Raw genomic sequence first — 15266 nt, 5'->3', positions numbered from 1 at the left:
GAGAAAGTGTGTTTGTGGCGAGTATATGTGCGAGCTGTAGTGTTACACGTTACCATAAATGTGTCTGTCTGTGAGTGTGTTTGTGTGTCTGTCTGTGAGCGGGGCGTACGTGTGTGTACGTGTGTGTACTTGTGTGTACTTGTGTGTACGTGTGTGTGCGTCAGGCGCTGTGTTACCTGCTGCAACATGAGGGCTTGCTGCTGCTGGAGCAGAGCCTGCAGCTGCGGGGGGCTGAGGACCTGCTGCTGGAGCAGCTGCTGCATCTGCTGGGCCGTCACCAGCTGAGGACTCATCAGGGCCAGCGCCGCTGGGACCTACACACACACACACACACACACACACACACACACACACACACACACACGCACACACCCCACAGAGATACACAGACACACAGACAGAAACACATAAGGAGTCAATTATCTTAAAAAACCCAACCTTTCACAGCATGGACAGTGCAATGTCGACAACAACAGTGAAAAAGGAAACGCTTGTGTGTGTGTGTGTGTGTGTGTGTGTGTGTGTGCTTGCATGTGTTTAAAAAAATAGCTCTATTATACTATTACACAGCCTTAATTAATTTTCAATTTGGCCTTCAACATCAGACTATTCTTTCCACCTGCAATCTCATTTTGGGCTGCTCAGTATTATCCACTGCGCTCTGGCCTAATTCCATTAGAGCGACCATCACATTACCACCCGCCTCCGCTGAGAGGAGCTACTAAAGCATCACTCAGGCCTCGTCGTGTTGAGACATATAGCTGAACATGGCCTCATTTTCGCTCCAGTGATGGGTGAGAGAGAGGAAGGGAGTGGAGAGGTGCGAGGGAGAGGGGGAGAGGTTGTCAAAGCAAACATTTTCTGTGCCTGATGTTCCTGTAAACAGTGTGGGAGCTTCTGGAATCGACCTGCCCTCGGTTGCGCTCGGACACGTACAAGTCTGAAGGGCTTAGCGTGTGAGGGGCATCGTGCCTCTCCTCTCCTCTCCTCTCCGCTCGCAGAGACAGAGCGACTGGCCACGGGAGGTCCTTGATCCGGCCTCCTGAACCGACTACACGAGAGACGGCAGAACACTTTGCCATTAGGAAGCATACGCCGTTTACAGGTTCTGCATTAGTGTTTTCTGGTGCTTAACAGATTTCTGGGTGTTTTTCTGTGCTTCCTAGGTTTCACAGATTTCTAACAGGGGAACACATCAGATATAAATATGCATAAGTATGTAGGAGATCACAGGCTAGAGAGGAGTGGGGTGCATGCGTGTGGGGGGAGGGGTCCTTGGTTTTCTAAAAATGATTACGTCAAAATGAGTAATTTCAGCAGCTGGAACTTTTCATAGTATTGCAATTACAACAAAAAACTTTGTGGTCAGACAATGGAAGAAGACATGATTCCATTATTCACTTCATCTTTGTGGGCTGTTGGTTTTTTTTTCTCCCTTATTTCAAACAGACATTCAAGTTGTTTTTTCTTCTCCCACTTACAACAGTGAGGAAACAGAGACACAAAAGAAGAAAACAAAAGAGAGAAAAAAAAACACATAGGGAGGACCCATTTGTGAACACAGGAAGCAGAGTGAGGCATCAGCACGTGCTTTGCCTAGGCCTCAAACAATCACCCCCCCCCCCTCCACCTCCACACCCTCCACCTCCACACCCCCACCCACAACCCTACCTCCTCTCACTCCATCCACAAGGCTTTCAGAGAGGGGGAGTTGGGGAGTGGGATGGGGGGTTATGTTTACGACAAACATAAACAGAATAATTAAAGCTGCATTTACTGACGCGTATGAATAATATATACAGCAGGGATGTGAAGCGGCTGTGAAAACAGAGCTGGAGATTGCGTTTTAATTAAAGTGCTCCTAGACCGCAAACAAACACGGTTTCCAGTAAGGCAGCCACTGTTTGGTGTATGGTAAACAAAACTGCTGGACGGGGTTGCTGGCGCTCCGCAGCAAACAATAACAGCTGATTATGGTGGCATTAGTCCTGTTCCCATCTCTGCATCGGCCACGACACTCACAAACTGACAGTGCGTGGCAGACTGAGCAAAAGAACTCCGTTTTGAAAATTCCTCAACTCTGCCTTTTAGAGTGCCTTCGAGCCTCTCAGTGGAGGGCCTTTCGATGACAGCCACTGATTTATTATGTACTCACAGGATTGGAGCTAAACTTCAGTCATTTCATGACCTTTGAAATTCTTTTGGACAAACTATCCCATTAATTGCCGCTGTGTTGATAAAAAAGCGGCTTCATTAACTTCTATAAAAGGCAATGAGGGAGTACATGGGTGCATCCTTCCCTCTCTGGCTGTCACAATATCAGTGGAGTAACCAGGACAACAGACACGTCCAAACAGATAGCTGCCGCTGTTGTTATTGTTCTTGCCAAAGTGTCAAAACCACCCTCTCCATCTGATGAGGAAATGTCAACAGCACCCAAAACGTGTTTGTGGAAAACAAAAGCCCCACATATTTCTCAGGCCTCGCACCGAAGAGTGGAAAGAAAGAAAGAAAGAAAAATAAAACAAATACAGCGGGAAGTTGACAGCTTCAATACCTTATGGACATGTTTGGTCGAGGCTTCCACACCCAAAACAAAAACAACATTCTTTCCCTTATTATTCACCCCGTTTCAAACATAAACACGGCAGAGACGGGGGCCTGCAGCTGCGCTGGCTGGCGCTTCACCACAGGGACACCCCGCGGCAGATAAACGGCCATCTGATTAACCTACCTCCAGACCACTGGCCTCCCATCACTCACTCACCCCCAGAGCCTCTGCAGGGATCAGACCTACTACTGCAGGAGGTGGAGGGAGGGAGGGAGAAGGCTGCATCGGTCTCTGTGTAAAGAGAACGCTGAGGTCTGTCTGACCTACATCTCTCCCCCTCTAACCAACAGGTTTAAAGTATTCTACATGCAGCCTCACTGGCTACATTTCCAAGGTAGGAATGCTTGTGTGAGTGTGTGATACTTCTTTCTCTCTAGGTTTTTCCTTGACTGTCTTCCAAGACACACACAGGCTACACTCTCTCTGCCATGCCCAGCCCACATTATACTGCCACCGCACTCCCACTCAACCACACTGTGCTCCGGGCCCTGCGCCTCGCTCGTGTTTATGCTACCATCACACTACCCCATTCTTCACGCCAATCGCCACGCTTGGCTATTCACAATGCCTACACGGACAAGTGACACGTCCACTGAGTCATCATCGACACCAGTCATCCAGCCACTGGATCTTTCAGTGGCACTCCTCAAAACCAGCTTCCATGACAACACCAGACACCAACATCAAGCAAATAAATTCTTACTCATCCCATACAGATTTGTAGGATATGCCTTGTATTTTTTGCTGGTGCTACGACCACTGTTCTCGCATACACAGTGAATGTATTTTATTAATGTGTGTGTTGAATGATTAAGTGCTGGTGTGTGGGAGAACTGATCGTCTGGTGGCCCTCAGAAGCCACGGCAAACATACGTGGCCCCTCCTCAGGCCCCTAACTGAATTACAGTCATTCTGAACGATGGTAATTTAACACTGTAGTTTCCTCAATGGAAACTGACTCATTGTTTCAGTACAAAGTAGAATGTGAACTAGGAAAGTGCACAGAACAGTCTGTCATCAGCACAAACAGCCTGATCAGGACGCTCCGACTCACACAGAGTTACAGTGGCAAGAGATAGCAGGGACAGAGAATGACAGAAAGATGACAGAGAAAGAGAACGAGAGTGGGGAGATGGAGATAAAGAATAGTGACAGATTTAGGACCACACCTAACCTCATCTTTCATGACGCTAAAAACAAATAAAAAAACAAACAAAAGAAAACCGTCATGAACATTCAGTCACACCTTGTGGTAACACAGAGGATCACAATCATCATACAAATATGTACCTTAATGTGGGAGAATTTAAGACAAACAGATAAATGCATTTTACACCTGAATGAGAAAGTCACACTAGAAGACAACGAAAACGGCAACAATGTACGGTCTATAGGCCTAATTTCACCAAACTGAACAAGTCACATGGATCTACAAGGCCTGGAAAACAAAGTCTTAAAATCCATCACCATGGCAATCTTGTCAAGAGTGCATGATCGGCCTACAGAAAGAAGAGAAGAGAAGAGAAGAGAAGAGAAGAGAAGAGAAGAGAAGAGAACCTGTGGAACTGCACAGAGTTGCTCAGTGGCGGGAGAGAGAGCGAGAGAGAGGGTCAGTGGGAGCAGAGGTGAAGGATGGGGCGGAGGGGTGGAGAGAGAGGGTCAGTAGGAGCAGAGGTGAGGGAGGGGGGAGGGGGGCAGTGGGAGCAGAGGTGAAGGGTGGGGGAGGGGGGGGGGGCTCCAGACCACAGACATCTCCCACAGTGACCCACTGAACTACCGCACACAGATTATTCCCAGTCTACAGCACTAATCACAAATGGCCACAAATGCATGTTCCATTTTACTACGCACGTGCGCACAATACTTGCTCCAGACTAGCGACCTCAAAGATGCCGTTATACTACAAAACAGATCAGTTCTTTCTGCCAACACCTTCTTAAAAGCAGTCGTAAAAAACTGGACGATGACATTTGTCTCAATATTAAGAATTATAATTATAACGATTAAAAATAGTTCAGTGCTTTTCCATTTAGCACACTGTCAGACTGCTTTTAGATGCTTACTTTAATTTTTGATTTAATGAGCGCTTTCTTCCTCTGTTTACTTCGACGCATGTGACTCAGCTGTACACATTCATGAGAGTAATTTAATCAGAGTGGGCAAGTTTAGTGTTTGGGACCAAGTTGCCATTGGAGACCAAGAAACATTGAAAGCTCTTCTGAGCACAAATAAAGTGTGTGGGTCAATAACTTTTCTGTTGACTGAAATGGTGCTGAAAGCTATGCTCTGAGGAGTGGCGTTGTAGTGTGTGTGTGTGTGTGTGTGTGTGTGTGTGTGTGTGTGTGCATGAACATGTATTAATCTGTGTATCGATGCACGTGTGTGTGTGTGCGCACCTATGTGATATATAGTGAATGCCACAGCCTTATCTCAAACATGATCTCAATTAATTTTTCCAGACTTTTCCCCACTAAAAATCAATAGTAAAACCTACCCTGTACTGACCTGTAAGGCATTTATGTTTACCAGACCACTGAACTTGACATCAAAGGTAAGAACTTTCATAAACAGAGGCATTTTATCAGCTTAGAATCCACAGCCAAACATGTCCCTGACAACAACCAAAGTTTTTTTGTCACTCGTCACTGTTCAATCGTCACTGTACGCCACCCCCCATAACTGAATCACATATCTTCCCTCTCATCTCACAAAACATCTTCATGGTATAAAGATTTCCTACACAAATTTTTGGCTCAAATGTTCAACTTCCCATTATTTGTATGCGCAACTTTTCACAGACACTTGCGTGTGTTTAAGATCTATTTCTGTCGCGTCTGAAAATATTTATCATTTATCTTGAGGTTACACATCTGTCAGCGTCACCTCTCTTTCAGTACAACCTCAAGAAAAACATTAAAAACCAAACCAACTCTTTCAGTTAATCTGTGTGCAAATGTCATGCGTCATGGCTGGTACATTCTAATTGCACTCTCCAAACCTGGGAACAACAACAGGAGTAACAGGGCAGAAAGCTAGAAATTAAAACAACGGGGCACGTAGCTTTTAACATGAACATGACTGGTCATCTCTATGGTTTTCTTTTTAGTCTGCTACAGTTTAATCTAACGAAGGTAACCAATTTCTTAGTTCTACATCCATGAAAAACATGCAGTGATTATATCTACATGCTTACAGCAAAGTACCAAAATGGTATTTAATAATATAGGGCTAACCCTAGTTGAAGGTTGTTAGCAATTAAAGTCATTTTTGTCGAACTAGATTGACCTGCATTGAAATGTGCTTTTCCTTCTTCTGTGAAATCGTGGTTGGCACTGACAGTGGCAACATGTGAATTTGTTTGTGTCTGTATATCTGTGTGTGTGTGTGTGTGTGTGTGTGTGTGTGTGTGTTTTACCTGTGTGTCTGTCTCTGCCTCAGAGGCCCTAGGGGACTTCCCTCCACTCCCCTGCTGTTGCTGCTGTTGTTGTTGTTGTTGTTGTTGTTCTGGCTGTTGCTGGAACTGTTGTGCAACTTGAAGAGCCTGAAGACAAAAAATAGAAGGGGGGGGGCGTGAGAGATGAGAGAAGAAAAGATGAAGAAAAACAACAGCAACCCAACTATCACCACAGAGCTGATTGGGTCCAGAGCAGCCCCTTTTCCCTCTGGAGCCCCTCTGCCTCTCAAAGCGGAGCAGACGCACGATGATGACACCCACCCCATTACGGCAAATAACAACTAATCAAGCAGCAACAAGCATCACTCCTCCAAACACCATTCCTTCATCTTCAGCTCTTAAATACCACCTCCTTAAGGCTAAGCATTTCAAGGAAAAAAGGCACCAGACACACAGGATCAAATTTAGACAGAAATCCACAGATCCACAGACAAAAAACAAACACAGTACCATGAAGGTCAATCAACAATGTTTGCATGAGCAGTTGAGGAGCAGGCGTAGGAGGCATGCCCAAGTGAAAGGACATAGCTTTCCTCTGAGAACCTGTCTCTCCCACTCGCTCACCCACCCCCACCCCCCACCACTAAACCACCAAAATAACCCAGCCATGGCTACAACTAACGGAGAGAAGCAGGTCAACAGGAACTCGGGAGAGTTGTGAAAACAAAAAGAGCAGCGAAAGGCACAGAGAGTGCGCCTGACCCTCACACCTCTAGAGGTCACACATCTGGGCCAAGAGCAGGGAGGGAGGGAGGGAGACAGAGAGCTGGAGGGGTGGGGGAGTGAAGGAGAAACCAAGTGAGAGTGAAAGAGAGTGAAAAAGGAAAGAAACGAGACAAAGGAGAGGAAAAGAAACAGGAAGCCAGAGTGAAAGAAAGAGAGAGAAAAAGGCGACCAAGCATAACGGAGAGAGACAGAGAATGCAAATTTGAAACTCCTAAAACATGAAAAGCTCATGAGTGCCCATGTGGGGGTGTGCTGCCTAAGAGAGTGTGCTTAGTGATGGGGGGGGGGGGGGGGGGGGGGGGTCTCCACAGCTGTGTGCCCCTCTCCACAGCCTAACATGACATCATCTGCCTGGAATGTCTGATGTGGGACGCAGCGGGCAGAACGTTTGGGTTCCCCACTCAATCCCACCACAGAATGGGGCCCGCTGGCATCTCACACACAAACACACACACACACACACACACACACACCATTGCAAAGATTCCCCTTGGGATGTCAACGTAAAGGTATTTTGTGTGGCGACACATGCCCTCCACACGACTCTTTCAGCTGTTGTGTGGTGACGCCCCTCACTCAAGGACAGGCATGCTGGTTTTGGCGTGCCTGAGACCACTGTTGTTCCAACTGTGCTGGATGTCCAGTATAACTGCTCACAGGCAATTGGTACAATTTTAGTGTGTGACCATAATTCAATGACACTGAATCAACAGCACTGGCTGGTTGAATGGTATGCTTGGATTCAAGTGGACAGCGCTTGGTGTGAAAATATATGTCTGTTTCTATATCCGTTTGGCGGCCACTTGAGATTTAAACAGATGTCGTGACATATTTTCAGTGGTCTTTCACCAAATTAACACAAAACATCAACACAAGAGAGGGAGGGTCTGAGAGGGAGACTATGGATACTCAGACAAACAGACAGACAGACAGACAGACAGACAGACAGACAGACAGACAGACAGACAGACAGACAGACATGGGGGGTTGGGCTACCTGCTGTGTGTGTGGTAGACTGGCCTCTGCTCCCTGGGAGGAGGGCGATCCGGCAGTGGGCTGCTCCTCGGCTTTCTCACTCTCTCCCCCCTCACACGCTGCACTGCCACTGGATGCCTGCTCCGTCTTCGACTCCTGCATGTCGGCTCACGCACCTGCAGACACCCAGGACAGCAGAGCAGACGAGACCATGAACCAGCGGACGCGAGATCACATCACACAACGTCCGCGTCCCCCCCCCACTCCCCCACTTGACTGACCTAATCCATCTACTTCAGACCTCCGGGTTTCCATTTCCACTCTTTTAACCCTGACCACAGAGTTTGATACACGCAAGGACACGCTTGCGTGTATCAAAACAGCCAACAGCCTCCGGAGACAGGTCAGCATCGGCCCGTAAAACAGACACATCCTGTACTGCTCGGTGGTGCTTCGGGCTTCTTACAGCAATGCCACAGTAGAAGCCAGGAACCCTCCACCACCACCCCCCCAGACCTTCTCTCCGAGGCCCACAGCCCCCCTCACAGACTGTTTACAGTGGCGCTGACACACTGAAAGGACAGCATTCCTACCCGACAGATAAGAGCAGCGACAGCGGAGGAAACCAGTGGCGGAGTCCAGGTTTGTTTAGATTCGCCCTCCAGTCACAGGAACCAGACACAAACAACGCAACAGAGGAGAGAAGAAATGGCCCAGTGAACAGTCAGGCCACTGATCAATGAAGGGTAGTCACAGACGAGTGTGGGGCCCATCCACAAACAACTTCCAATCTCCACTGCGGTGGCTGAATGTAGGAAGACACTCCTGGCACGGTTACCTGAAATTAGTTGACAGTGATGTCTTTCTTCAGCACTTCCTCTGACATCTCTGATAAATATGTGATTTAAATCAGTTGAAGCAGTGCTGGCACTTGTAGTATGTGGTCTGACTTGAGTAGACTAACCAATCAATCAGCCAAATGTGCTGCACTGCGGCAGAGCATGTCTACAGTCAAACTCAGTTGAGATGGCAGCATCTGAGAAGGGGATTGTGGGATTGGAGTGACTCCAAACATGCCCAACAACTGCGTGTGAGGTGTTAAGTTTGCGAGCAGACACAGCCCTCTCTGGCAAGAGTGGAGCTTTCCAGTAAAACAGAGCTTGAGAGTGGCAAAGAGGAGGGAGAAGGTTTCTCTCCCCTCCAAGTATCTAAAAAGACAGACACTTTTAAAGAGCAACAGAAAAAGAAACTTTATAGAAATCCATTTCTGTTCTCTTGGTGGTCGTGTAGAGAGACTCATGTGATTCGTCTCTTGCCCTTGTGAGGACAAGTCTGCACGGCGGTGGGAAGGGATAGCAGAAACCAGATAGCCTTGTTTGTGAAACGTCCGATTGCCACCATGGCTACAGTAAACAAAGGGGCCCCGCTTTGGGTGTTTATTAACAAACACGTTGTCGTTCTGCGGCAATTTAACATTAACCAGGTGCTGCCATCAACAGATCTGGCAGGTGGCATGATACACAGGCCAGCGCCTTATGTAAACATCTGGGGGAAGGGTATAGGGGGGGAGGGAGGAGAGCCATTCAAAAAGCAACACAGCAAAGAGCAAACAGCCAAGAAAATCTCTAGACAAACAAGCAGCCGCTCTCCTGACATGAATGCAAACCAGAGCAGAAGTGTGTGTGTGTGTGGCAGGCAGGCAAGGGGGGCAGGGAGCGCTTGTAGGATTCGAGTGCTTGTTATTTAGCACCAACACAGCCTCAGCTTGTTTGGCTGGCGAGGGGTCGTCTGAGCTTGTCACAAGGAATTATGTTGTGCTGCTCTGAATAGAGCTGCTCTCCGACACCTAATAACTTCTATTATACTACCAACACGCTTGTGCTATAGATAGACTGAATACAACTAAGCAAAAACGCATACAGTTTGATGTGGGATGAGCAAGCTTCTAACATCAGACTGGGAATGCAGGCAGGACGATCATCAGAATGTTGTTTGAAGTAGCATGTTTACATCAGGTAAAGACAAAGCTGCATGCTTTCTCTAAGAATGCCCTCCAAAACGAGAAAAAACGAGTTTCAGGCGCACTTTTAAAAGGGGCTATATGTAAGCCTGACTAGCCGTCGGCTAGCGAGTCGAATTATTTCATACTACCAACCCCAAGCAGATTGGGGGCAGTGTATTACTATATTTGCACAACCCTACCTCCTCTCCCTTCGCAGAAGTAACTACAAGATTTAGCCATTTACGCGACTGAAAGATGTCTAGGCTATCATAAGTGTTTCCATCAACATCAAGCTCAAAGTGCTTTACAGAATGCATACAGAGTAGAAAGGTATTGGGAAGCTGAAAATAGACTCATCTGGAAAGGTGTGCTCTGCTGTCACCATGGACAAGCATCATGAAGAGCAGATTTGGAAGGTCTGTTTTTGTCCCTCAGTGTAGGGATGCCATTTACTGTAGCTACTATTTTAGCCTCCGAAATGGGATTTTAGCGATTAAAAACACAATTCCTGACAGTGTGAGGTTGTGCCAGTAAAATTATCCTTGCTTTGCTTTGCTGTTTTCGCCACACTAGTGCCTAGAGAGAGTACAGGCCGGGATTAGCTGGTTAGCATGCTAACTTTAATGGATATCAGGGCAATACAGAGCATAGGTGTCAGTCGTCAGGCGTCAGTCACGACAGTTATTTCATCACATTCAGTTGCCCTTTCTAGTTCATTTTTGAATGTTTTAACTAAACTTGTTACACCTTTAAAGTTTCACGCACACCCAGGCTACTTTTCCCAGACACTTCCTGTAATAGAAGTTCAAAAAGAGTTAATCGATTATATAAAAAAAAAAGATCAAAATAAGCAAAAGGGGAGGGGATCAGATCACAAGATCTCTGGTGTATGGCTGCATGTAGAGCCTGTTTACCTAGCTGTGAACAGAGCCAAGCTTGTTTGTGTGTTTCTGAGCTTTTTAATGAGCACACATCAGCAGCCTCGCCAGAGTCTCCGGCTCCTGCTCTCCCTGGGCCAGCAGAGATGGCAGCGCGGGGCTGGTGCAAGAGAGCGTCACGCCTGAATGATGATTAAGCTGGAGGGGTTGTTGTTGTTGTTGTTGTTGTTGTTGACGGTTCTGCATCTGCAGCAGATAAACAACGCAGGTGTGCCTCCACATCCCACAAGACCTGGTTAGAGGTCATGGGTCGGAAACAACATGCATCAAAAAAATCTATGCGTGTAGCTGATAACCTTCTTGCTTGTTTTAATTGAGCACTGTTCTCAATGGCTTCCACGGGAGTGCTTTGGGTTGTTGGTGAAGGCTGCTCTACCAGTGCTTTGGGAAGGTGGCCCTGACTTGCCGCAATATAATGCAACTCTTTGAATACAGCTTGTTGATGCACGCTGTTAAAACAAAACACTGAAAGGTAAACATGCAATTTCATGTGCCAATTTCCTGATTTGATTTGTTTTCACAAGCGCGCTCATCTGAGGAACGGCCTCGGAATGACAATGGGCATTTCTCTGCACGCCAAATACATATGCACACACTAAAGAACAACAAAGAAGCGCCGCCCAATGAAGCCAAAAGAACAGAAAGTCCCTTTGCTTATTGTGCGTTGTTTCCACTGCATGTTGATAAAGCTGGAGTGAAATCTCCACTCAAGAAGCAATTTTTATTTTCTCGTGCTGAAGTTGTTCAAACCTTCTCTCTCTCTCTCTCTCTCCCTCCCGCTCTCTCTCTCTCTCTGCGAGGCCGGGGTCTGTTTATTTGGCTTACACCAGCAAAGGTCTATTTGCACAGAAAATAGTGTTTTGGTTCCCTGGGCAAAGGCCTGAGCATTCCTCCTGTCCAGCTTTCCCATGGATCCGTGCTGGGGCCAGACAGGCAACACAAACATGGGGATTTTGGGATGGAGGTGCAGTCGCGGCATACTGGGGCTGTCAGGGGAGAAAACACACGCCGAGCCCCGGGAATGCCTTTGATCCCGGTCTCTGGAGATACAAGTGCGGCAGGGAGACAAGGAGAAACACGAGAGAGAGGCCAACATGTAGCCGAAAACACAACAACAGAGAGAGCTCATTGCTTCGATCAGGCTGTCAGTCTGGATAAAAAGGAAAGCTTTAGGGAGGGCAACGTAACCAAGGAACGATAGTGTTGTCCTGTGACTGATCACTGCATAGATACTTTGGAATTTGTTGTGAGAAATCTGAGCAGGCGATGATGAATGTGTCTCTGGCAGCCCTGATGTTACTCACAAAACAACAACAACAACAACAACAACAAAAACAACAACATCATAAATTATACCTCTGGCAACCCTGAAATGAGAACGGATTCCAGAAAATCCTCTATAAAGAACAAAAATAAAAAAATAAACATCCATAAGTACTGATGCACAACAACAACAAAAGAACAAAGCAAAGAATAAAAAAAAACTTGCACGCAATAAGAAGTCATTTCAGGGACCATAAACATCAAGCCTGTTAAAACTCTCGCCCAGTTCTCATTTAAACTGCATGGCATTAAGCCTGGACAATGGCCATGTGCGTCGTAGCATGAAAAGATCAGGGAACTAAAGCCCAAATGTGTTGGCTCAGACACGGGGGAGGTGCGCTACCTGCAGAGTGAGCTAGGAGCCTTCTGTGGGGGAATAGCACAGCACCCAGCCAAACTAACAATAGCACCCATAACAACCAACGAAAGGACTGAGAGAACACTGGATGGGAGGAAAACAACAGAGGGAGAAAGAGAGAAAAACAACAACACAAACAACAAACAAGCCTTTATCTTCCCGCCCCAAGGCCTGAATGCACTGTTGCTATGACAGCAAATACTTAATGGTGCAAAAGCAAATTCTCAGAGAGAGAGAGGGTGGGGGGTGGGGGGTGAGTGCTGGGTTGCTCTGAGCTAAAAACAACACTCATCCAAAAAAAAAAAAAACGAATGACATTTAGTGCTCGTCACTGCTTGAGCAGCAATCAGGCTCTGGTAATCAGACAAGGGGTTGACTTTGGCTAAGGCGATAAGTAAGAAGAAACGAAATAAAGCAACCATATTATTGTTGGTACACGGAAAGACACACAGAAAAAACCCTTCACATATGAAACCCATTAATGCATTAGGGAAAATCAACAGAATAGATAACACATTTTCACTCCAACGTAGTCTTCCATAACAGGTGCCGTGTGTTCCCGCCTAACTGTATTTAAGGGAATGCTGCAGAGCGCGAACCTCCACAAGATGTGTGAAACATGCAAGGTCTAACGCCAGTTAATCTAGCTATGAACTATCCTAGCCATCTCTAGCTTAGGGAACCATCTTTGGTACAGTTGGCAGCTGCTAGGGGGTGTTAAAATGGACTAATTAGCTTTTAAGTTCAACTTGTGTACTTGGGGGCCAAGCAGGGAAGCTGCATAGACACCCTGAGGGTTTCTACCTTTTCCTTTTATAAATAAGTTAACTTTGGGAAACTAACCTCAGCTAGATAACTAGCTATCCTTTTATGCAAATGAAACTCTGCTCACAAATAAAGGACAGTCTTGGTTTCAAAGTAAGCACTTGCGTATAATATTAAATTGCTTCACATAGACATTAATCAATTCTGAGAAAAATAATGGGGCATCAATGGGACAATGTCTTACTCTGATACCAATGTAGTTTCGAAAAACGAGTACATGCCACTGTGTACCAAAGCACCCTTCCCTACTACATGCATTATGAGGAGGGCAACCCTGTGGTATGTGAAAAGCACGGCCGCCTACCTGCCCCCTTTTTAAAGGGGCAGTGGCTCCTCTGAAGCTTCCAGCTGCTGGTCCAGCAGGGCACAATCAGGCTCCCCTGCAGATGGAGGTGATAACAGGTTGCAATTGGACGATTACCGCAGCCGCTCGTTAAGTGCGGCGTTTATGAGCGTCGCGCAGCACAGCACAGATGGAGAGACATAGAGGGCCTGGAAGAAACATGTCTAGATGAGAGCACCAACCACACACACACACACACACACACACACACACACACACACACACACACACACACTCATTCACCAGTGTGGACAGGCCTGTGGGTAATAACTATATGTGTTTACAGCAGGTGGCCTGCGGTTGGTCGTCACCACAGAGGGGCGGTGGGGAGGGGGGGAAAAGGGGAGAGAGCGAGCGAGGCAGGGAGAAGGAGAAGGAAAAGGAAAAGGAAAGAGAGAAGGAGGTAGGGAAGTGTGAAGTAAAACTTGTGAGGAGGTTGGAGGAATTCATTAACCTAACCCTTCCAGTGCTTCCCTCATATAAGAGCGACTGGTGGTGGTGATGTTTGATGTTCTTCTTCAGTAATATTGACTAGCGTTCACCCAGTGAACATAAAGCACTGGGTCTGGAAGCAATTGGCATGAAACTTATCAATGAAGTCAGCACTGATAATGAGGCCATAGCAATGGGTTCCACCAGACTGAAGTCTAGTCCACTGGTAGCCCCTTCAATTCAGCATTCCACCTGTTTCAATAACGATAATGATAACTTATCCGTCACAAACACTAACCATCGACTACCATCAAAAAAGTAATCAGGATTGCCAACTCATATACTTTTGGCAGAAAGTCTCCTTTCCCAGTTTCAAGCTCTCTCATACAGTCGCAGCTCAGTTTTTCCGAATGATAGAGATGGAGGCAACATCTCGCACAGCACAGAATAAAGCTCATTTGTCCAAGACCGGAATAGCACAGCACAACTAGCATATCATAATCAAATCAAACAAAATGCAGACTTAATGTTATTTTAATTCTTATTCACATGTATTACACTTGTAAGAGGTTCTTGTGGTCAGTTAAGAGTGTGTATATATATACATGTATATATACACACACACTCGCACACAAACACAAACACACACACACACACACACACCCCAATGATAGCCTGAATCTGTTTGTAGTTAGGCACTCCTTTCTTGCGAACTGTGTGGGCATTCAAACAGACAAATGATCTGTCAACTGAAAGAAAGAACAGTCCCAGACCAACACCACATGGGAACTCCATTTTGAAGCAACACAGCTGCTGATAAGTTTTCACATGAATTTTTCCACCTTCTACAAAGCCATAACCTAGACAAAATGTTACAAAGTTGTTTGTACTGTATACATCATTGAGTGGTAGGTCTAATACCACTGCTGCAAATCAACTACAGTTAATTTCTGCAACCTGAAGTTGATTTTCTTGTTTCTCTGAAGATTTCAATGAACAATTTTCCTTTTTTGTCAAGAAATCACCTGAATGGTCACCAGATCACCTGCAGAAACTGTGATAAAGTACACAGTACTAAGCATCCCTTTTCATGTCATATGTTACAATACTCCAGTGTCTGTTTTCAATAATATAGTATAAACAAAACAAGAAAGAATGATACAGTTTTGACTACCTCAAAATCGAATTCACAAGATCAACATCCTTTATCAACAGCCTGTGTCATATAAAACAGCCATTTCCACCATATCAATGACAATTCCTCTGCAATACAATTATT

The 15266-nt window shown here is 46.1% G+C and overlaps 1 protein-coding gene across 4 annotated transcripts in view; it reads right to left on the bottom strand.

Annotated features, from left to right (window-relative positions):
• Positions 1-15266, bottom strand: part of foxp1a (forkhead box P1a) — a 40405-nt gene that overhangs the window by 20424 nt on the left and 4715 nt on the right. For 2 of the 4 annotated variants that reach the window (XM_031566110.2, XM_012835095.3), the window contains exons 2-4: positions 7788-7942; positions 6027-6152; positions 177-314 (exon numbers count right to left, since the gene is read on the bottom strand). In XM_031566110.2, the coding sequence (XP_031421970.1) occupies positions 177-314; positions 6027-6152; positions 7788-7928 (405 nt within the window). In that variant the 5' untranslated portion in view covers positions 7929-7942. Of the gene's footprint in view, positions 1-176; positions 315-6026; positions 6153-7787; positions 7943-8047; positions 13381-13516; positions 13593-15266 lie in introns of those variants that run through there. The other 2 variants (XM_031566111.2, XM_031566112.2) reach the window with 2 other exon arrangements.

Source organism: Clupea harengus, chromosome 4 (genome assembly GCF_900700415.2).
Source record: "Clupea harengus chromosome 4, Ch_v2.0.2, whole genome shotgun sequence".
NCBI lineage: Eukaryota > Metazoa > Chordata > Actinopteri > Clupeiformes > Clupeidae > Clupea > Clupea harengus.
The sequence above is the reverse complement of the archived record's forward strand: the minus strand, read 5'-3'. Positions and strand labels throughout refer to the sequence as shown.